At 42.3% G+C, this 21263-nt stretch overlaps 3 protein-coding genes across 9 annotated transcripts in view; all 3 read left to right on the top strand.

The window, feature by feature from the left end:
• Positions 1–405: 405 nt before the first annotated feature.
• LOC120738289 lies at positions 406–7400 on the top strand. Its single transcript, XM_040039478.1, has 15 exons — positions 406–576; positions 1111–1316; positions 1500–1637; positions 2493–2631; positions 2712–2970; positions 3028–3279; positions 3624–3765; positions 3890–4033; positions 4116–4178; positions 4418–4476; positions 4959–5149; positions 5236–5636; positions 5910–6009; positions 6507–6702; positions 6795–7400. The coding sequence occupies exons 1-15, from the start codon at positions 454–456 to the stop codon at positions 6935–6937; spliced, it is 2556 nt and encodes an 851-aa protein (XP_039895412.1). The 5' UTR covers positions 406–453; the 3' UTR covers positions 6938–7400.
• A 1030-nt stretch (positions 7401–8430) lies between these two features.
• LOC120738294 (NACHT, LRR and PYD domains-containing protein 12-like) lies at positions 8431–16596 on the top strand. The gene is made up of 7 exons (XM_040039483.1): positions 8431–8563; positions 10644–10824; positions 12736–12909; positions 13997–14167; positions 14888–15055; positions 15873–16046; positions 16468–16596. Exons 2-7 carry the CDS (start codon positions 10703–10705, stop codon positions 16472–16474), a joined length of 816 nt encoding a protein of 271 aa, XP_039895417.1. The 5' UTR covers positions 8431–8563; positions 10644–10702; the 3' UTR covers positions 16475–16596.
• A 2437-nt stretch (positions 16597–19033) lies between these two features.
• Positions 19034–21263, top strand: part of LOC120738287 (NACHT, LRR and PYD domains-containing protein 12-like) — a 43321-nt gene continuing 41091 nt past the window's right edge. For 3 of the 7 annotated variants that reach the window (XM_040039474.1, XM_040039475.1, XM_040039476.1), the window contains exon 1: positions 19045–19133. In XM_040039474.1, the coding sequence (XP_039895408.1) occupies positions 19060–19133 (74 nt within the window). In that variant the 5' untranslated portion in view covers positions 19045–19059. Of the gene's footprint in view, positions 19134–21263 lie in introns of all 7 variants that reach the window. The other 4 variants (XM_040039471.1, XM_040039470.1, XM_040039472.1 and 1 more) reach the window with 4 other exon arrangements.

Genomic DNA, 21263 nt, shown 5'->3' with positions numbered 1-21263 from the left:
TACGAATGAAATGCAGGCTTGCAGTTATATGTGTGATCTGACAGAATCTAAATATAATTCTTTGTTGTAAACATGTATGTTTATGTGAATTTAAGTACTGTCAGATTTTAAAACTGTCTTTAAAAGAAGCAAAGTAGAAACTATCACGTGGATTAAACTGGTTTTCAGGCGTAACCCTGTGTTTACAGGATAACAATAACACGGTCTGTGTGCCAGGAATCAGAGAAGTTGGGTTTCATTTACTCTGTGCAGGCTGTAGCTCACCTCATTTACAGTATATATATTTTTAAACAGGTGTGTTTTCCTGCTCAGACCAGTTTAGCAGCTCTTATTGTTCTCTCACATAGCGTGCATGCCACTAGACTTGGCAGGACTGTGCCCTGCTTCGTATATAAAGATGCTGCAGGTGGATGTGAGCAGCATCTCTGCAGACAGAGGTGGGTTTGGAGGATCATGGCGTCCACACTGATGCTCCTGCTTCAGCTGCTCCTGGTCTCACTGGTGTCTGCTTCTCATTACTTTGGGGGAACCACGACCTACACCTACAAAGGAAGAAACCCTGATGGCTCATTTAATGTGAGATACACAACGTTTAACTGTACTTAATATTAATGACAGATAATAAGTGAAGCTGTTTTCCCGACTGTGGCAGGTCTGATTATTCTGATAGAAGAAACTTTTGCTTTTCAGCCTTTTCCTTGAATTCCTTAATTTTTGCTTCTTAACTTATCCATGCATTTTAAACACTTTGTCTTTTATTAAAGTTTAAACAAATACTAAACTTTATTTTTTTTTAAAAACTATTGAGAACAACTAATAAATGTTCATCAATGAAAACATTATGAAAAACACAATAATAATAATTATGATGATGATGATGAAGATGATTATTATCGTGTTTCACTTTCTTCACCTCTAAATCCAGAGTGCTGTGACTAATCAATGGCTGCAGACGTGGCTTCCATGACCTACATTTGTTATTGATTGTGTTAAAATTGTGATCACATGATCAAACACAGATACAGAACCTTCTTCATACTGATAACGTGGAGTAAAACTGAAATAACTGGTGACAATCTGACTGAGTTGATTATATGATATTTTCTATAGGTTCAAATTCGGGACAGAGACACCTATGATGGATGTTACTACTCCCTCTACTGGTATTGTTCCAGTGGATCCTGTGGCTACACCTCCACAAGTCAGAGAGGCACACTGGACAGCAGCACCAGTGCTCCACTCTATAATGGACAATGGTGTGAAACTGAAACCGTCACCACACGGGTCGTCCCGAGCAACAGACCTTTTGAAATGCGGTGAGCATTTTTCATTTTAAGTATGAAGATGTTGTTGATGTGCTTCATTGTGCGTAATTATTGGTTATTAATTTTTATTAATTATTATTCATCTAAAGTCACCACAGTCATTAAATCTGTCTGATATTATGATAAAACAAGAGCTTGGTGGGTGGATGACTTTGTTATTTCTAAACAAACCAGGGCAGCGAGCTGCTGCTGGATATACAGACGTGACAACAATTATGATTGGTACTTGAACACTCTTGTGGATTTGGGAGAAAGATCCGACACTGGAGAACCAAACAGATCACCAGAAGTTGCCATCCTACCTTTCCTCAGGTAAGCTTCCTGAAACTGATTTAAACTGTTAGCCTCTGAACTGAAATCTGAATTTCAAAATGTCAGCAAAACCTGCTTCTCTCAAAAAGGGAAACAACACGCTCATTTGTTTTTATCAACCAGCAGTCAAATTAAAACATTATACTTACTGACCAAGCATCATTTAGGCAGCCAGGACTTATTTGGTAATTTTGGCTGTGAAATCTATAAGTGAATGCTTTTGCCCCCTTTTCAGAACAACCTCATCATTTTACATTATTGTATCGTTATGACAACGGAACAACAGTATAAAAAAATAAAAAACGAACTTTGTTTTTTCAGATTTATAGTTAACTGTAAACGCATATTTAACAAAATGTAACACAACATCGATTTTAAATATCAACAATGCTAAATATGATATTTAGACATAGCACGTTTTGCACATATTTAAAATATGTGCAAAACGTTTTTGAGCCGGGACACTCAGTTTTGTAAATCTCCAGGCCTTATTGGGGGCATTGCTGCTTCTCCACACCCACCTCTCTGCTCGTGCGTCATCAATTTTTACTTGTGATTGGACTGAAACCGTTGCATTTTCCCTCTAGCGTAAACGACGTCGGAGTTACAGTCATTTAAAAAGCACTTGTAAAAGGGTTCATTTCATTTACAGTGAGAACTCTACCAGTTGCTGTATAATTACTTCTTTCATTTAGATTTATTTTTAATTCTATTTTATTCCTTCAGCTCTGTCATTAAACATATTTTTCTTTTTACCTTTTTGATCAATTTTCTATACAAGATAATCATGCCAGTGAATGACTTGTGTTACTGTGTGAGACACTGAGAGAGACTTTGTTAATGTGTTTATTGAAGAGTTCCTGAAAACTGCCCACGGACATACAAGCTGATGTCCTTTGATCCTGATGGAGACAAAGTCAGATGCAGATATGGAAATCCAGGAAGTGCAGAGTGCTACGGCTGCACCCAACATTCAGGCTTCCACTTAGACCAGGTTAGCTAAATTTCTAATCCACTGTGCAATAACTCACTTGTGGTTTTTCCCTTTTAACTCCAAAATGTTCTCACTGTCAGGACTCCTGCACGTTACATTACCAATACACTCATGCTGACCCGTTAGTGAATTCATTTGAGTTGGTGGTGGAGGATTTCCCACAAGGACACATCAGTCTGAGATACTCCGATGGATCCCAGTCCTCCAGGTCTCCTCTGTCCGCCATGTATCCAACAACTACATACCCCCCCACTACCACATCATGGTGGTGGTGGACAACTACAGCTGCTCCTACTACAACTACAGCTGCGCCCACTACAACTACAACAGCCCCCACTACCACGCCATGGTGGTGGGGGTCAACTACAACTGCACCATGGTGGTGGTGGTGGGGGTCAACTACAGCTGCGCCCACTACAACTACAGCTGCACCCACTACAACTACAGCCGCCCCCACTACAACTACAGCTGCACCATGGTGGTGGGGGTCAACTACAACTGCACCATGGTGGTGGTGGACAACTACAGCCGCTCCTACTACAACTACAGCCGCCCCCACTACCACACCATGGTGGTGGACTACGGGCAGACCGCTGCAGGCGACCTCTCCTCCCCTCAGTAAACTACCGTTGCAGTTCTCTTTCCTTGGTAAGGCCCATTGTTGTCTCAGTGTTTGATGATGTGATGATGCAGCACACTCCGCTCTGCTCTGTTCTCAGCATGTTGCTGCTTTCATGACTCTGCACATGAAGACAGTGGTAACTGTGGTAGAAACAGCTGATTGCAGCAGACCTATTTACTCATGTGACCCACAGTTTATCTTAAAAACTTAATATTAGTTTTACCTGTTTGCACTGAATTCTTCAGCAGCCCCAGAACCAAACTCCACTTCATGTGTTTGTTTAAAGCCTTAAACTTTTGCTATGCAGACAGCTGCTTCTTCCTGCTTTGGTAACGGATGCTTATTTGTTACTACTCTAACTGTACTCCAGTGGATCCACCTGCTCCTTCATGCCAGGAGGGACTATACTTGCCCCAGTTTGTGCACCCAACACCTGCACACGGACAGCGCATTCATGCAGAGGTCAACAAAGAGGTGGAGATCAGAATCAAAGCACAGGCTTCATATGCAGCGTGAGTGAGACAAAGCTTGATTAAGGAGGCCTGATGGCAGCGAAGCATTATTATCACTTCAGCAGGAAAGCTCAGCTCAGCATTAATGAGCTAATCCTTGTTTCCTTCTGTTGTTTTCTTACAGAATACAAGATATCATCATGAGCGGGCCAATGAATATGACCAAGCACAGAACCACACATAATGAGTTTGTGCTTCGGTGGACGCCGTTCTCCAGCGATCTGGGAGATTATTTCCCAGTGTGCTTTGCTGTTGAATCGGCGACAGGGTTAGCCTCGGTTTCATTCCTTTAAACACAGAATTCGTTTGGGAGAGCAAAGTCATGATTGGACTCTTTGTGGGTTTTTCAGGTCAAGAGTGACCAGTTTTCCAGGCAATACCCACTCTCATAACCACGGCACCCCGACTTCACAGTAAGTGACTTTTTGTTGTTTTTAGTGCTTTAAAAAATGTATTTTCTGTCTAGGTGTGAGAAGTTTAAATAAATGTGCTTTTGGAATACATAATGCCACTATGAACAAATTATAAAATAAAGCTCTCCTCATTTGACCTTAAGCTTTACAATTTCAAGAGTATTTGAAGAAATAATAAAAAGGAAAATCATTTAAGTCACACATTGAGTCAACTTATCATCGTTCTAATGTCTCTTCAGGTCCGGCGTCTATCAGTCCGAGATGAGGTGTGTCATCTTAAAAGTTGGAACAGAGGAAAGTGAGTCTAAAGTTGTCTTTGATACCAAAATGTGTGCATTTCATTTTATAAGGTGCTGTGTGTGTTCAAATATGTGACATATTTTCTATTTTCTTCACTACATTCGTTTTATAGTTTTATAACTTTTTGACAATTGGAGTTGGAGGATTTTGACATATTTCTGGCAACATTAAAATAAACTGAAATTGTAAATCTTTAAATCTGTTGTGTTGGATTGCATCATGCATTTTTTTTTTGTTTTTTTGTACTTTTTATATTTTACATTTATATTTATTATTGGAACTTGCACCAAGGGAGTGGCACTCCAATTTCGTTGTACTGTGTACAATGACAATAAAGGCTATTCTATTCTATTCTATTCTATTCTATCTATTAGGTTTAGCTTAATGAAGAGTCCTTTGAATGGGTATCATAAGGTAAATTCTAAGTCTGTATGTTTTTTTACATCATAACATATTTTATATGTTTTTAACTTGTTTCAGTTAAAACCAACGTGATCTGCACCGAGTCTGAAATGAGAGTAGAGGTGGAGAAATCGTCCCTCCGTGGACTCCGTGAGGATCACCTGCGTCTCAGTGAGCCCAGCAACACCCTCTGCAGCCTGGAGAGATACTCCAACAGCACTCACATCATCGGCGTCATCCCTCTCAATGCTTGTGGCACTCAGATCGAGGTAACCAGAGCTCCTTTGTATCTATTCTGTTGTTGTTGGTTTAGATATCAGAACGAGGACTGACAGAGTGATGTTTGACTCTGCAGGAGGACGAGGAACATCTCATTTTCAAGAATGAAATCACCTCAGTGGATGACAGCAGAGCTCTGATCACCAGGAAACATAACCTGGAAGTAGAGTTCTACTGTCAGTACCCCAAAAAGGGGAACGTGTCACTGGGCTTCACAGCACACAGGAAGATTGTGGAAGTGTTTGATAAAGGCTTCGGCACGTTCACCTACCAGTTTGAGTTTTACCCCGACAACCAGTTCAGAAGCATCATTGATCCCAGTTCGTACCCTCTGGAGTACGACGTAGGGCAGAAGATTTACATGGAGATAGAAGCGTCCTCCATAGTCAACGACACCGAGATGTTTGTGGAGTCCTGCAGAGCCTCGCCATACGACAACCCCAATTACCAGCCAACCTACTCCATCATTGAAGACGGGTACGCATGTGCTGAAGGAAGTGAAGTGTATATTATTTAGGGCACATCAGTTACCTCAACATTTGATAATTTGGCCAAGTTTGATACGAAAACCCACCATTGGATCAATATATAAAAGAAAAGAAGGAAAACCAGAGTTTTACCAAAGTTTTCTCTTTTCTTTGATTCTGAAATGCTGCAGAAACCCTGTGATGTCTCTGCTTCTGTAGCAGCTTTGATTGTAAGACATGGAGTTACAGCAGCTGTGTCGTCTTTGTGCTCGGCTCTGATTAGGTGCCCCGTGGACCCAACTGTGATGATCCATGAGACGGACAACAAGAGACAGTTTAGATTCTGCATCGAGGCCTTCAAGTTCATCGGTTTGCACGATCAGGTAAAGAACTGTAGATATCTAAAAGCTCCAATTTCTAAAAGCACTAATAAATATGCCCAATTTTAGTCTCATTTTAAAGGTATTTATTTCGTTTTTAGTTGCTTTTTTAATCTTTTCTTAGAGTTCTCTTATGTGCTTGTGGTGGAAAACTATTTCCACTACTCGTCAGTCAATGTCATATTACTTTTGAGACTCTTAATATTTGGTAAATGTATAAAAATGGCTCGAATTCCTGAACAAATAATGCAATACTGCTGCTGAACTGCTTCATTTATCTTCATTGTTTTGATTTTAAATCCATTGTAGTAGTCTACAGAGGCAAAATTACAATAACAAACTGCGCAGAAACACATGAAGTTAATTAGGCTGTGACATTTGTGCTTTCTCCTTGGCTGGGATGGAAAAGCAAACGTTTGACTGCAGCTCTGCTCTTGTTCTACTAGAGGGGGCAACTGTACGTCTGCTGATATACTGACAGTGTGTCCTGTTTCACTCAGGTATACATCAGCTGTTCAGTAATGATGTGTGAAGCAGGTAATCCCAACAGCAGGTGCTCACAGGGATGCATCAACTCAAACCATCACCACCACTCCCACCGCCGAAAGAGGGACTCTGCCATCCAGACTGCAGCGCACTTCGTTTCCCAGGGTCCTCTGCGTTTGAAGAGGTCAGCAGACACCAGCATGAGTGCAGGTATGGAAACACAAAGTGCTTCTTAACATTAGCTTCTTTGTTTGACTTTCACTAAAGTGTGAACAATGCTGAGGTTCTATTGTGGTCTTCAGGGAACAACCTGAACCTGAACCTGAACCTGGTCTTCATCGCTGGATGTCTTCTTGCTGCTGTTGCCATGATCTGTGGAGTGCTCCTGTACAGGGCCAAAATGTCAAAGGTCAAATACCAGCGTTTGGCCTCGAGTGAAAGTTAAGACAGCAGTGTAATCAGAATACCAGTTCCTGCATTACTTTTGAATGAACCTCATTTTGCTGTCAGAGTTTCGGTGTTTGTGTATCTGCTCATGTTTAAATCAATCATGAATTTAATTCTTTATAATTCAGCTTCATTTGTGTAGCGTGAACTCACAACAACAGTCACCTCAATTAGGTTTATAATGTAGGGCACAGTCCCAGCTGTTACAGCTGTGTTTGTGTTTGCGAGCTTTAAGAGAAAACAGACATAAAACAGACTTTCAATGATGAATCTTTGGATTGTTGTTCGGTCGTGCAGCTTTACAGCAGCTTTTCTTTTTATATGTTAGAGTGTGATTCACAGAAAGCGTGAATGTTGATGTGTGCTCCTCTATAATCATTTCTATGCACATTTGAGTAAATTTGAGACCAACATTAAAGCGGTTATTATAAACTTTTCTTCAATAAAAATCATTAAAGGCGCTCTCACGTGTTAGTGCTTTTCTTTCATTCTCTGCTGTGCCTTCAAATGCCTGAGAAGTGTTGCATCAGCCACTGCATTTCATTAGCCTGCATGTTTACACGTGAATCGGCAATAAAGTTAAATTCTAATCAGTGCTCTTCATCAGCTGGTTACCAGGCAACCTGAAATGCTCAAGAAGCCGTTTTTTGTGGCTCCCGCCCTGACATGTAAAATGAGGGAAACACTGCATGTGTGTTAAAAAGTACAGTGTGTTGCGTTTATGAAATCAATGGGCTGCTGCAGAGAAAACTACAATTTTCTGCGTGCAATAAAAACAAAAAGTTGAAGGTTGCGTTCAAATAAAACACATTTCTATTTGAGTCCTGCTGGTATTCATGAAGGAAACAGCCAAACTTAAATCGTCCGCCTGCAGCAAACCAAAACTGCAGCGTGCCGTCACCATGCTGTCGCCGGCGTGCAGTCGGCCTGAAGAAAAAAAAGAGTATTCCACTGAATGATGTAAAACATAAATGTGCTGAATGACAACCAACTGAAACATTTATTGTGCCTGGTTAATGTCAGCGTTGTTCCTGAACCTCAGCGCACATCGGTCAGACACCACCTTCATCTTTATTCTGGAAATCGATTTCAAGCTTTAACTTTTTGTGTTTTGAGAGGTTCTCTCCTCATATTTGCCATCAAACGTTCAGTTTTCTTCAGGAACATTTTTTATTTCTTGGATTTGTCCTTGTTCAACCGAGGAAAAGCTCACAAATCCTAATCTTCAAATTTTGAATGACATTTAAAACAAAACAAAACTGAAGAACTGAGATGAAAATGAATTGAAACAGCCGTTAGTCTCGGGGAGCAGCGGGAAGAAGGAGCCACACAGAAAGCTTGCTCCAGACAAAGACCTGCAGGTGAAGAGCTCACCTGTGAAACGTCACAGTGTCTCCCGCCCCGCGTGAGTCCTGAACAGCTGCTGTCCGTGCAGATCGTTCAATAACCCAAGCGACTGTTTTCATAAACTGCACACGCTGAATATCAGTGACACACACACACACACACACACACTCCTGATTTACTGAGTTTGGAGAAGGGAGGGGCGATTCTGATCACGTGATTACACAAGCACAGGAAGGCGGAAGGAGCAGAGTTGGTGGTGCGCTGGAGGTGGAGGCGGGTGAGTGTTGGCACAGCGTGGTTGTAGCTTTGCTGTCGGAGTGTGTGCGTGTCTGTGGACTGCAGAGGGGAGAAGGACAGTCACGGTGAACTCTGTGATCAGTGACTCAAAGCCAGCTCAAAGAAAACTGTCTGCGCTGTTTCACTTCCGGGTTCGTCATCCATGTGACGCTGCTGTTAAATGTGCGTTTAACGGAACCGCTGTGAATAACATGTTGGCTGTAACGTGTGAAACATGTGTCAGGTGTGTCCCTCATCCTGAACCACTAACAGTGTCCGGTCACAAGCCGGAAGCTGCAGTCAGGGTTTGGCAGTGACTTCGTAAATCCTGCAGTTTGAAAGTGTCTGTGACATGAAACATGTCGTCTGTGACAGGAGCAGGAAGGACAGCAACACTGCACTTTTAGAAAGACTTTTAAACTAGACTACGGTTGGGCGACGTTACTCAGTCCAGTAACCGACGACAGCTGATCTATTCGCGCAGGTGACTTTTTGATGGGCGGGGCGATGCAATCATGCACGGACTGATTTGCGCGTTTAGAAAATCCCTCAGAACCAGCCAGTAACCCCTCACCCCCGACTGCCTGCCTGAGCCTGGTCCTGGTGGATGTTTCTTCCTGTTTTTCTCTCCCACCTTTCATTGTTTCTTTGGTCTGAAGGATCCAGATTGTTTGACTGATGAAGCGTCAACATTAACGATAACTGACACAGATCACGTTAACAGCCAGTTTTCATCATGCCAAAGCTGATATGTTACACAGGCTGTTAAAGCTGCCGCTGAACACTGAACAAAAACTGTTTCTAATCAGCTTGTTTCTTTGTGTGAAGCTGATTTGAATATAAAAACTCAGCTCACACAGTTCAGTTTGCATTCGTTCAGTCTGTCTGTGAGGAAATCTGAGGACCTGATCTCATGTCACTTCATTACAGCCTCAGTAATGCAGAATGACCTGTTTGTAGTCCACCTGCAGGTGTGTGTAGTTGGACTACAGCACGCCCACAGTATCCTCCTTCCACCCTGCAAACAGACGGGTTTCAGACTTTATTTGGAGGAACAAGTTTTTAAATTAAGTCTTTTTTTAAAATGGTCTGAGGTTATTAATAAATTCATTATTAAGGCTTTAAGTCTCTTAATAATTCATTTATTATGCAATAATTGGAGTATTTTAAAAAATGTTCAGATAGTTGTGACTTTGTCTTCATAAATTTCCCTTTGAACTGACAGCAGCTTATTAGCTTACAGACGTGATTTCTCCCCAGTGTAATGAGTCTGTTGTTTGTCATGTGAACATTCTTGATAAATTTAAAAGCAGAAGTTTCTGATAGTGTTGGAGCTCTGCTGTTAACACAGCTGTCTGTAATATATTCCTCAGGGATATATTGGGATCTTGTTACTGTTTAAATTCAGGACTTTCTCTGTGCTCTAACAAACCGTTTGGTGAATAATCTCGAGACGTTTCTAAAGCAAATCAAACTGGGATGTAAAATGTGTCAGGTCGAAGCTGAAGCTGCTGTTTTCTTCTCAGACTTGTCTGTGTTCACTCGTGGATGGAGCTGTGTGTTTGTCCCTGTAGAAGTCACCTCCGTCCTACGTGGACACAGCGTCAGTGTGCCGTGGGACAGGAAGCTGTAATGCTTAAATGGAGCCACTTTAAAGTTGTGCAGCCATCTCCTTAGAAATAACCGCCAATTTGCACAATTTCCTGCAGCATTAATCTCGTAGTATGTGCAGATTTGGATTTTGCGGTTATATTTTATAGTTTTTAATAGATTTTTATCACCATTTTATTACTGTCTGATAATCTCTCTGACTGGAGCAAGCAGATCTCACAGAGGTCACAGAAGAAGAGTCACATGACCTGTGACATGACGCTCATGTGAGCGCACTTGGGGTTTAGGTTTTGTTTAGCTAACACAAAAAGAGCTTGGCTGTGTTGAACATTCTGGTCCTCCATAACTCCGAAGACAACTCTGTGAAGATTAAGACGTCACACAGAAAATCCTTTAAATGAATCGTGAGTCTCGTGTGTTCATCTGGTGAAAGTGCTTCCCTTTGATCTTTTGCTGTTCCTGTTCAGCAGATTAAAGCTGAACATCATCCCTGAGGCTGAAGCCGTCAGGGCTTCTCAACAGCAGAACTATGGACTACATGATGGACGAGGCGGAGGAGATCGTGGATGAGTTTGACATCGAGGACTACAACATAGCAGAGCAGGGACGACACAGAGTGATTGCACTTGTGAAGAGCTGCAAAAAGGCTCGGTGGGTCCAGATGTGCTAACAGTATTCACCTTAGTAGTTTCAGTTTCTTTTTTTTCTTTTTTTTTGCCTGTCCCGTTTGGATCTGTAGCCGTCAGAACTGGTGTCTGAAGGCCAAGAAAGATGCCAAGTGGATCATCATGGCCTTGCCATATGGGTCCATTTGATTGACCTTTATTATAATTATGTATTTATTTGATTTGATTTTTTGGTCGTTACAGACGGGACAGACATGACTGGGGGATAGGACAGGGAGACAAAAATGAAAGAAAGAGAGGGAGAGAAAGAAAAATAGAGGAGAGAAGACATGGTGAGAAAGGGGAGAAGAGAAAAAAGAAAAAAAACAAACAAAACACCTGGATCACCTGTATGGGGATAAGACAAAACAGATGAGAAAACAAACAAAACAGAGCAACATAACAAATACAACACCATCACAATAAACTAGCTAACAGGAGATAACAGTAGATACTAAATATTACATGTTATTGTGCAGCACGCAAGATTGACAGCGCACAATGTGCTTTGAGGTAGCAGCCAAGAAAGGTGTAGTTTGTGTATATTAATAATGGATTGCATTTACAGCGCTTTACAATTCCACTATTCCTTCATTCACACACTGGTGGAGCCAGCTACAGCTGCCCTGGGACAGGCTGATGGAAACGAGGCTGCCATATCACGCCATCGGCCCCTCTGGCCAACACCAGCAGGCGGTAGGGTAAAGTGTCTTGCCCAAGGACAGACAGAGCTGGGGATCGAACCGGCAACCTTCCGGTTACAAGATGAGCTTCCCAACCCCCTGAACCACAGTCACCCCGTAATATAAAATAAATCCACACTCATAAGTTATTGTGACCAGGACTGCACAGAACTCCTCTGGTTATCACCCGTTTTTATTGCTGTGGTTGTTTGAAGATTTTAATGATTCGAAGAAAAAAGGAAAATCAGTTGATTGGTTTAATCATACATGAATGTAACACAGCTGCTGCGTTTGTACAGAGGTGTAGAGCAGCTGCCTTCACCTTTTGGCTTATTTTATTTGAGTCTCACAGGTGGTGTCATAAAGAGTGTAGAGAGCTCCATGAACTGGCCCAGCTAAGAAAACTCTAGACTCTCTTCTCCACCTTGTGATACAGACTGGTACTACAGACTGTAGCTGATTAAATTCACTTCATGGATGATTTGGATCACGTTATGTTAGAGTTTGTCGATCTTTCATAAACTGCTAAAAACACTGCTTTTTTCTTTGAATTCCGGGACATCACTGACTTTAAAGCATGAACTAACACGCCACTGTGAGTCCTCCCTAAAACGGTAAGTGATATCACATTAATATATCTGTGCGTCAGCCTCACACTGGAACTTCACCGAAAGCTTCTGGATTTATGCTCACTGAACAATTCCTCAAACCCATGTCGAGTAAAATCTGATGCTGTAGTGTGTAACTCTATTTTTCATTTTCAAGACCTGGGTGGCTCCCAAATTATTACATTTTTAAAATAATTTCTGCTCCATCATCATCAAAAAATGTTATGGTCCAAAGTTTGAATGTACAGTATATAACGATTGCTGTTAATTTTAGCTTCATATGTCACATACCTTAATTAAATATGTGTTTTTGTCCTTTAAATAAAGGCATTTTTATGTAAAATATGTGGCAATGGTTGATTATCTCAGAAATTATGAAACATAAATTAAACAAAAAAAGTTGCAGTTCTTTTTCTTTTCTTTTTTTTTAAACGATCAAAATAAACAAATATCTATAATTTTGGGGCTGATAGATCAAAAATGTCTGCATATTGGGTCAATAAAATGTAAAAAAAATTAAATCTCTCTTGTAAAGAAAAATGAAGGAAATGCTATTTTCATGTACAGTAACTTTCTTGAAACCTTTCATATTTTCTCTGATCACAGACTGATCGGTTGTGGGCTCTCAGAGACTGACTGTGAAGTCGTGGCCTCAGCTCTGAAGTCCAACCCCTCCCATCTGACAGAGATGGACATGAGTCTGAACAAACTGCAGGATTCAGCAGTGAAGCTTCTGTGTGCTGGACTGGAGAGTCCAAACTGTCAACTGGAGACTTTGAGGTGGGTTTACTGACTGCAGCTGTTGTTGTTTTTCTATATTTCAGATCTGTGATGTTTGATACTTTCTGGAGGAGACGTCTCTGATATGACCTCCTCTGGTAAATGGTTAAGATGTTAGAGGTACACATAGAGCAACATCAAGCACATCATCGGATGTAACTGAAAGGAATTATTGAAATGTTCAAATATTTTCTAAAACACACAGGAATCAGGTGAGGCCTCACTGGTATTACATAAACTCTTGATGATTATTGATGATGAGGAAAGACAACGCCAATATACTCTGTAAAGTCTGTGTAAAGCAGTAATAAATGCTTGTCCTGAGTTTGTCAAACAACATTTAAATTATTAAAAAATGACCACATGAATAAAATGATCTTTCCAAATAATCCAGAGAATTTGACCACCAAATATCTGCAAAGGGTCAAGTAAGTCCTGAGGAGTCAGCTGAATGGGAAGAACAGGATCTGGGCTATCAACACCTGGGGAGGGGGAGGGGAGGAAGAAACGACCAAAGACAAAGCCATCAATAATAATAATAATAATAATAATAATAGATTGGATTTATATGGCGCTTGATTAACTTGATTAAATGTAGAGTGGTGCATAAATGGCCTGGCCTGCATTTGTATAGCGCTTTTCTAGTCCCTAAGGACCCCAAAGCGCTTCATACTACATTCAGTCATTCACACATTCACACACTGGCGATGGCAAGCTACATTGTAGCCACAGCTGCCCTGGGGCGCACTGACAGAGGCGAGGCTGCCGGACACTGGCGCCACTGGGCCCTCTGACCACCGCCAGTAGGCAAACACGGGGTTAGTATCTTGCCCAAGGATATTTGGCATGCAGCCAGGAGGCAGCCTGGGATCGAACCACCGACCTTCTGATTAGTGGCTGACCTGCTCTGCCACCTGAGCTACAGCATAAACACAAATAGAGTTTAAAAAAAAAAAAAAAAAGTAAAAGCACAGAGGGTGTCTGTGTCCTGAATCCACTCCACTAAGTCTGACAGCTCAGCACAGACAGAGAAGAACTGATGTGTTCACAATTGTGACTTCATCTCCATTTTTATTATTTTATTTAGATTGGAGCGCTGCTGGTTGTCAGATATCAGCTCTATGGGTTCAGCTCTGAAGTCCAACCCATCCCACCTTAAACATCTGGACCTGAGTCACAACATCAACCTGCAGGATTCAGGATTGAAGCAGCTGTGTGGTTTTCTGCAGGGTTCACTGTGTACACTGGAGACGCTGATGTGAGTCATCGTGCTTGATTTGTTCTGACATGAATATGATGTGAAAGTTGTCCTGACAATGAAGACGTAAGGCTGATATTATACTGATCCACACTGAAGATCTTCATGTTAAATTTTGTTTTATTCTAAGGTTTAAACCAGGGGTGTTAAACATAAGGCCCAGGGGCCAGAATCAGCCTGGCAAAGACAACAAATCCCACCCACTGGTCATCTTTGGAGCGCGTGAACCATAAATGTTGGACTTTTAAAAGTATTTTCATACGTTTACTGACAAGATACAGAGGGAACTCAGCTGAACAGAATCTAACTAATGACTAATGAACATGAGACGGGGGACGATCAAAGTAAAAAGGGAAGCAACAAACACTGAGACCAGGACCAAGACTTGTAAACTGTACAGAACTAAACAGGGAACACGGAGACAGGACACAGAGAGACGGGGTCATGACTGACTTCCACTCTGGGGACGAGAACCAGAACCATGCTGAACTCAAGACTAAATAATAGAGAGCTTGAACATAAAATTCCACATGAGACATAGAATGAGTCCAGAACAAAACACTGGGTCGAAGACCCAGGATCATGCCGTAGAAAGATGGAGACCTTATATTTATCAGTTTTAATCTGGGCCGTCTTCAGCTCTGAACAGATTATGAAACACTGAATGATTTCAGGCAAAAACACTGTCTAATAAACCTGCATCTTTTATTCTTCATTCAGATTGGATGACTGCAGTTTGTCAGATATCAGTTCTCTCGCCATCGCTCTGAAGTCCAACCCCTCCCATCTTAAAGATCTTGGTCTGAGCTGGAACAGTCTACAGGATTCAGGAGTGAGAAATCTGTGTGGTTTCCTAGAGAGGCCAGACTGTAAGCTGGAGTCTTTGAGGTCAGTCACCATGTTGTTCTTGTAGTGATATGAATATGATGTAAAAGCTGTGCTGACAGTAAACAGAAAGCTTTTAATAAAATGATGCGCACTGAGGATTAGGCCAATGACTGTAGCAGAGCAACGTTCTCATTTCTGGATAATTCACAGTAAATGAACTCGTCCATCCTGATACGCTTGTTTTCTTCGGAAACATGTTTGTGTTCCCTCCCTCATGGACATGTTTCAGTGATTTACTAATCCAAGGCTGGTTATTGTGGAAAATAATTCCTGTTTTCAATGTAATCCCCATTTTTCCCAGAAAGAAGTAGAAATACACGACACACCTTGTGATTTAACAGTTGATGGTTTTTGTGACTGCACTTGGGGACACATTCAAATTTTTAGTGATTTTCCTTAAAGAAATGATGGACTGTTGTTTCTTTTTACTTAGCTGATTGGTTCTAATATGAATTCTAACAGTTGTCAAATAGGGCTAACAGCTATGTACCAACCTGACTTCTGCACAACACAATTGATGGTCCCAAGCAATAAATGAGAAGGTGTGTCCAAACCTTTGACTGAAGTGTGGATGATCTAAGTGAGAACATGAGCCTTTAAAAAGTCCCAGTGGGTGCAGTCAAAGCAGTCCCTCAGTCCCAGTATAGAGTCTTTGGTCCAGACTGGAACAACTGTGTGCCCAGTTTGAGCTCTCTTCAGTGCTGTGACCTGACAGACCCAGAGGGGCCATCACATCATATTTAGAAGCTCCCCTAATGGAGCCACAACACATGTCCAATACTTAGTCTGTCTTGTTGGACTTTCATTCTTTATACAGATTGGAGGGCTGTGGTTTGTCAGAGATCAGCTGTGATTATCTGGCAGCAGCGCTGAAGTCCAACTCTTCTGCTATGAGAGAGCTGATCTTACGGGGAAACGATCTGCAGGAATCAGACATGAAGCGGCTGTTCGAGCTGGTGGAGAGTCCAGACTGCAGACTGGAGAAACTGAGGTCAGTAGAGTGATGGAGTGAGTGGGTGGTGCTGTCAGCAGTATTGTACTAAACACAGTCAGTATGAAACAAAGATCCAGTGTTTCCTGTAAAGCTGCAGCTTCTCAGTGAAGCTGTGAGAGGAGAACGGTGACAGGCTTCAGGATTGGACAGAGAAATTGATAACAGCCAATCAGAAGCTGACATGTTCAGTGTCCTCCGTATTTATTAGTCGAAAATGGATGTTCTTCAACAACTCTGTGGTTTAGTGGAACAGCATGAAATCGTTCAGGTCTCTCAGCAGTTTATTTCTACTGTGAGCTGGATTGAAATCAAAGACAGAATTAATGATAAAAGACTGCAGGTGTGTGAGCTTCATGAGAGCTTACAGTCTCTGGAAACACTCGTTTATCTCCTCTGCTCTTCCTCCTTCTCTCTGCAGGTGGTGATGATGGTAAACAGGACGGTGTGTGTGCTGAGAGAGGAGCAGCTGTGTCCTGATGATCCAGAGAGGTTGAAGCAGCAGCAGCTTGTGTGTAGAGACGCTCTGACTGGGCCATGTTACTGGGAGGTGGAGAGGAGAGCTTCATCCAGCAGTGACTGACAGAGGAATGAAGTGCAGATGACTGTCAGTGCTGCAGAGTGAACTGCTCTGAGAACAGCTCCACTGTCAGACACAATGTAGAGTCCAGCATCAGCCCTGTGTGTCCCTCTGGATCTGACAGAGGATCATCAGTGTATCTGGACTGACACGTTGCACCGGATTGTTGGGAAAAAATATTTTGTGATGTAAAAAATGTTTCACGTGGAAATGTTCAGTGATTGTTTCATGGTTAAACATAAACACATATACAGATAGATGCCTCTGCACTCCTGGCTGTCCAGTTTCTGTCCAGTACAGTTAACTCTACTGGAACTCTACTGCTCCTCATCATCCAGTCAGAGTGCTGCTGTCTGTTAGCGGATATAAAGAGAGTGGTCAAGGTGCAAGAGACATTTGTTTGTATTTTCTATTTCTATACTTTTGCCCCTGTGTGGATGACACAACATCTAAATAAATTCCATCCTGTGCTGACCCAGTTATTAATTTTACAGTCATTAAAGATCATGTCCGATCATTCAGCCTTGGGAAACAGCATCCAAGCCCATGATAACTGAACAGGTGCAACAGTGTAAAGTTTGGTAATCTCTTCATTGTTTTTACAATTTTTTTCTAGTTAGTTTCAAGCTGGTTAATTTTAAATAACCTGAGTGATGAGCCTGCGGTCTGCTGCGTGTCACTGATGAAGCTGTGCCTCATCCTCTCTGCCTCAGGGTCTGCTAATGTTAACGGATGATCTCAGGAACCGCTTGTTTGTTTAGAGGAATGAAAAAAAACATTCAACTTCAGTGAGAGATTGATGTTCCAGTTGGGACAAAGAGAAGAGGCTTCCACCAAATCTGCAAACTTTTACAATTAGAAGCTTTAAATGTTAGGATGCGAGCGAACATCAGCACACAGTCAGTGAAACGGCTGGAGGCGTCACCATGGAAACTAAACTGTGCAGACGTTTCATATTGAAACAGTACAGCCACGTCCTGCAGACTAAAGCTGCAACTTACATGATCATATGAGCAAAGTCAGCTGTTTTAGAAAGGAGAAAATGATATATGCGAGTAGCTTTGTTTATCATGCGTGTGTGTTATTGATGTATGTAATTATCGATGTGACAGAGCCTGCTTTTCATGTCTCTGGACTTCTGCAGCACTCGAGTCATGTGAGTAACACCTGCTTTATCGAGGCGGTGCACGTTTGTAACTAAACGAGACTCCCGTTCAAAGAAATGTGTGTGATGCAGGAACTTTCACGTTAGTTGTTTAAAATAATAATTCTGAGCAGTTTATACAAATTCAAAGAAGCCAAATTTCAGCCATGGAAAAAGTACCAATTAAAACTGAAGTTTTAATATGAACTTGTGAAAATGCAATAATCTCTCGTATGTGGTATTTTCATGGTCTCAGATTTTATCTTTCAGTTTAAATTAAATTCTTATATTTACCCTTTTAAATCTTACTTTTTCAGTTTAAATGTTGGGGGCTTGCTTTCACTTGGTGGGTGTTGAAAGAAATAATATTAAAAAAAAAAAAAAAATACTGCTAATCTGAACTGTCAGTGGGAAGCTAACAGCAGTGATGAAGTGTTTATTGAGCTGTTTTGTCCGTCCGTGACTCTTATCACAACATTTTACACGTCTGTTTCTTCCACGTCTGCAGAGGGAGCTTGAAGTCTTTGTGGTGGGATTGGATCGTCAGCCTCTAAGAAACTGTCCCCACAGCAGCTGTGGACTCCACCTGTCCCACTGATGCTAGTGTTGTTTCTCAGGTATACATGTGTTTGACTGATATCATTACTGCCAACTCCAACGTTAGTATCCAACAAAGCTGGGACACTAGAGAACATCTGGTCATGCTTCGCCTCTAGTACCAGCAGGGGGCGATCGTCCTTTAAAGCCAGCAGCTCTGATCCACAGCGGTTTATGAAGACTGCAGCGCCATCAACAGAATCTATTCATCAGACCAAACTGCATAATTGTAATATTTATTTCCTCCATATTGGTGATGTTGTTGGGCATCAATGCAGTTAAAACAGAGCACGAATAAATAAAACGTCCTTGAACAGTCATGTCATTCTAATAGCATCCTGATAAATTTCAGCACTGCTTATGACGTGTCACAAAACATCTGACAGACCAAAAGAGTTCAGAAGCTACAACTGCATCCACCAACCACAACTAAAAACCAGTAATAAACACCATTAAACTGAGGCCTGCGATAATAAGGCGCTGTGCTGCCACAGCTGCACGGAGAGCAAGAAAAACAGAATCGAGTCCTCTCGCTGCTCAGACATTCAACAGCTTCAGAAACATGACGTCTCTGTGCTGACAAAAATCTACAGAAGTTTAGTTCCCGCTGTTACAGAGAACCTCTCTGTTAGGGTTTCTCCAAACCTTTTAAGGCAAAGCGGTTACAGCTGTCACCTGAACGCTGCTTTTTCATGGTGTGCGGTTTCTGCCCGCGAGGGTTCACCCCGGGGTTACACAGCAGCATCGATTTCCTGCAGAGAGGAAGGTAAGAAGACTCACAAGTTCGAGTCCGTTAGTTTGGAGAGAACAGAGGGAAGAAGCTGAGGCTGAGGCTGAGGCTGGTGAGTGTTCACGCAACGTGCTGCTTGTTTTGCTGTGTTTGTCTCCGTGTTTGACTGCGGAGACGCGAACAGCCGCTGTGCACCTGCTCTATGGCGAGAACATCCTCCCACAGAGCCCGCGGGCTGTGGAGTCATCCCTGCCAGCACAGACTTTACACCGAACGAAGGGTCCCGTGTTACAGGTTTTTATCTTTGATGAAGAAAAAGCGCAGAGCGCGTCAGAGCTGCTTGGGCCTGATTTATTCAGCAGTACGCGCGCAAAGCTCCCAAACTCGGAGACTTTTCCTTCGTTTCCTCGGCTCCTCTCGCTCATCTTCTCTGGAACATCACGTTGATCTGAGATGATAAGTTTAGCACGTGTGACAGTGACGTCTCTCACTGGATGTCCCCCACAGACATCCGGTGTCCAGTTTGTTCGCGCTGCTGTGAGCTCGTAAAGATGCGCGTGACACATGCTGTGCGTCCTTAAACACATCAGCGAGTGAGCTTCAGGTGAGCTTCAGGTGAGCTTCAGGTGAGCTTCAGGTGAGCTTCAGGTGCACAGGGCTCGTTTTCTGACCCGTTCATCTGAACCCGGCGGCTCGCGCTCCTTTCTCAGCACATCAGTCGTCTGTGTTTCCGCTGTCTTGCTCGAGAGCTGCCGTTTCCTGAGAAAACGGGTCATCTGAGCTGCGGTTGTTCTCTGGCGTTTATTAGATGCAGCAGCAGTGAAACACCTGCGCGCTCAGCAGCTCTCAGACACTCAGGGACAGTCAAACATTCAGAGACTGGAACTGGGTCTAAAACTGACGATGAATGAGATGGATGAGAAGCCCTTAGAGCTGAGACGTTTTCAGAGAAATACTTTAAGAATTTATCACAAAGAGCAGGGGAGGCGTCCCCATAAGTGATAGTGCAAGGGTTTATCACAGAGTTAAAAGTATTAAAAAGGTTGGGTGTGGCTATTAGTCATAAACACCGGATGTCATGGGGCGACCGTGGCTCAGGGGGTTGGGAATCGCATCTGTAACCGGAAGGTCGCCGGTTCAATCCCCGGGCTCTCTGTCCTGGTTGTTGTGTCCTTGGGCAAGACACTTTACCCTACTTGCCTACTGGTGTTGGCCAGAGGGGCCGATGGCGCGATATGGCAGCCTCGCTTCTGTCAGTCTGCCCCAGGGCAGCTGTGGCTACAACTGTAGCTTGCCTCCACCAGTGTATGAATGTGAGAGTGAATGAATAGTGGTATTGTAAAGCGCTTTGGGTGCCTAGAAAAGCGCTATATAAATCCAATCCATTATTATTATTATTATTATTATAATAATGATAGACAAAAGGCAGATTTGGCAGCTTTAACAGGGCTCTAGACTAACTTTTTGCCATGGGCGTACCGCCGTACGCCTAACTTTTTAAAGTTAGGCGCACACAAATTTTATAATAATTGATATAATATAATGTGTTTTTCTGGATACACTGTGCTTTTTCAGCATTCAAAGATTGATGACGCCGTGTCAGAGCACTGGCTATGAATTTCAGAAGGATCAGGTCTTAACAGAAAAGTTAGCAATAGCTCTTTTCCTATCACAGCTACATCCACTTCTGTCGTGCCTAGGCTGCTCACTAGGGCTGGGTATCATCACTGATTTCTATAATCCATTCGATTCCGGTTTTCAAAGTCCCGATTCGATTCAACTTAGCCTCAGACAGTCAGAAATATTATAACTCTGATCATTTATCAGTACTGACTTCATCAGAATTGTGAACATCACAGCAGATGCCTTTGTGTGAAAGTAACTGAGAATAAAACAGAAAAACATGAAGGAGATTTTCCTGGTCTGGCTTTTTATAGCAGATAACCTTAAAAATATTCTACAATGTTCTGCATATAAAGTTTAAATTTCTTCAGTATTGAACAACAGAAAAAATAGGCTTTCTTGTCCGAGGTCATTTAAGTACGGAGCCCTGCAGGGGACATGGGAGGAAAAAAAATTAAGACGGACTTTTGCGAGATCTCGCAAAACTTTTGCGAGATCCCGAGTTAGTTTTGCGAGATCTCGCAAAAGTCCGTCTTAATTTAA

This window comes from Simochromis diagramma, unplaced genomic scaffold (assembly GCF_900408965.1).
Source record: "Simochromis diagramma unplaced genomic scaffold, fSimDia1.1 OVJJ01000567.1, whole genome shotgun sequence".
NCBI classification, from domain to species: Eukaryota; Metazoa; Chordata; class Actinopteri; order Cichliformes; family Cichlidae; genus Simochromis; species Simochromis diagramma.
Note: the sequence above shows the minus strand (reverse complement) of the source record. Positions and strands in the feature narration are given on the sequence as shown.

What these genes read in the sequence shown, in the direction of transcription:
- LOC120738289 (XM_040039478.1), top strand. Translation starts at nt 454, where the DNA reads ATGGCGTCCACACTGATGCTCCTGCTTCAGCTGCTCCTGGTCTCACTG. An exon ending in CTTGTGGCACTCAGATCGAG is followed by an intron (nt 5,150 to 5,235) that starts GTAACCAGAGCT and finishes TTGACTCTGCAG; the next exon opens with GAGGACGAGGAACATCTCAT. An exon ending in TCATCGGTTTGCACGATCAG is followed by an intron (nt 6,010 to 6,506) that starts GTAAAGAACTGT and finishes TGTTTCACTCAG; the next exon opens with GTATACATCAGCTGTTCAGT.
- LOC120738294 (XM_040039483.1), top strand. Translation starts at nt 10,703, where the DNA reads ATGGACTACATGATGGACGAGGCGGAGGAGATCGTGGATGAGTTTGAC. An exon ending in AAGAGCTGCAAAAAGGCTCG is followed by an intron (nt 10,825 to 12,735) that starts GTGGGTCCAGAT and finishes CTCTGATCACAG; the next exon opens with ACTGATCGGTTGTGGGCTCT. An exon ending in TGTCAACTGGAGACTTTGAG is followed by an intron (nt 12,910 to 13,996) that starts GTGGGTTTACTG and finishes TATTTTATTTAG; the next exon opens with ATTGGAGCGCTGCTGGTTGT.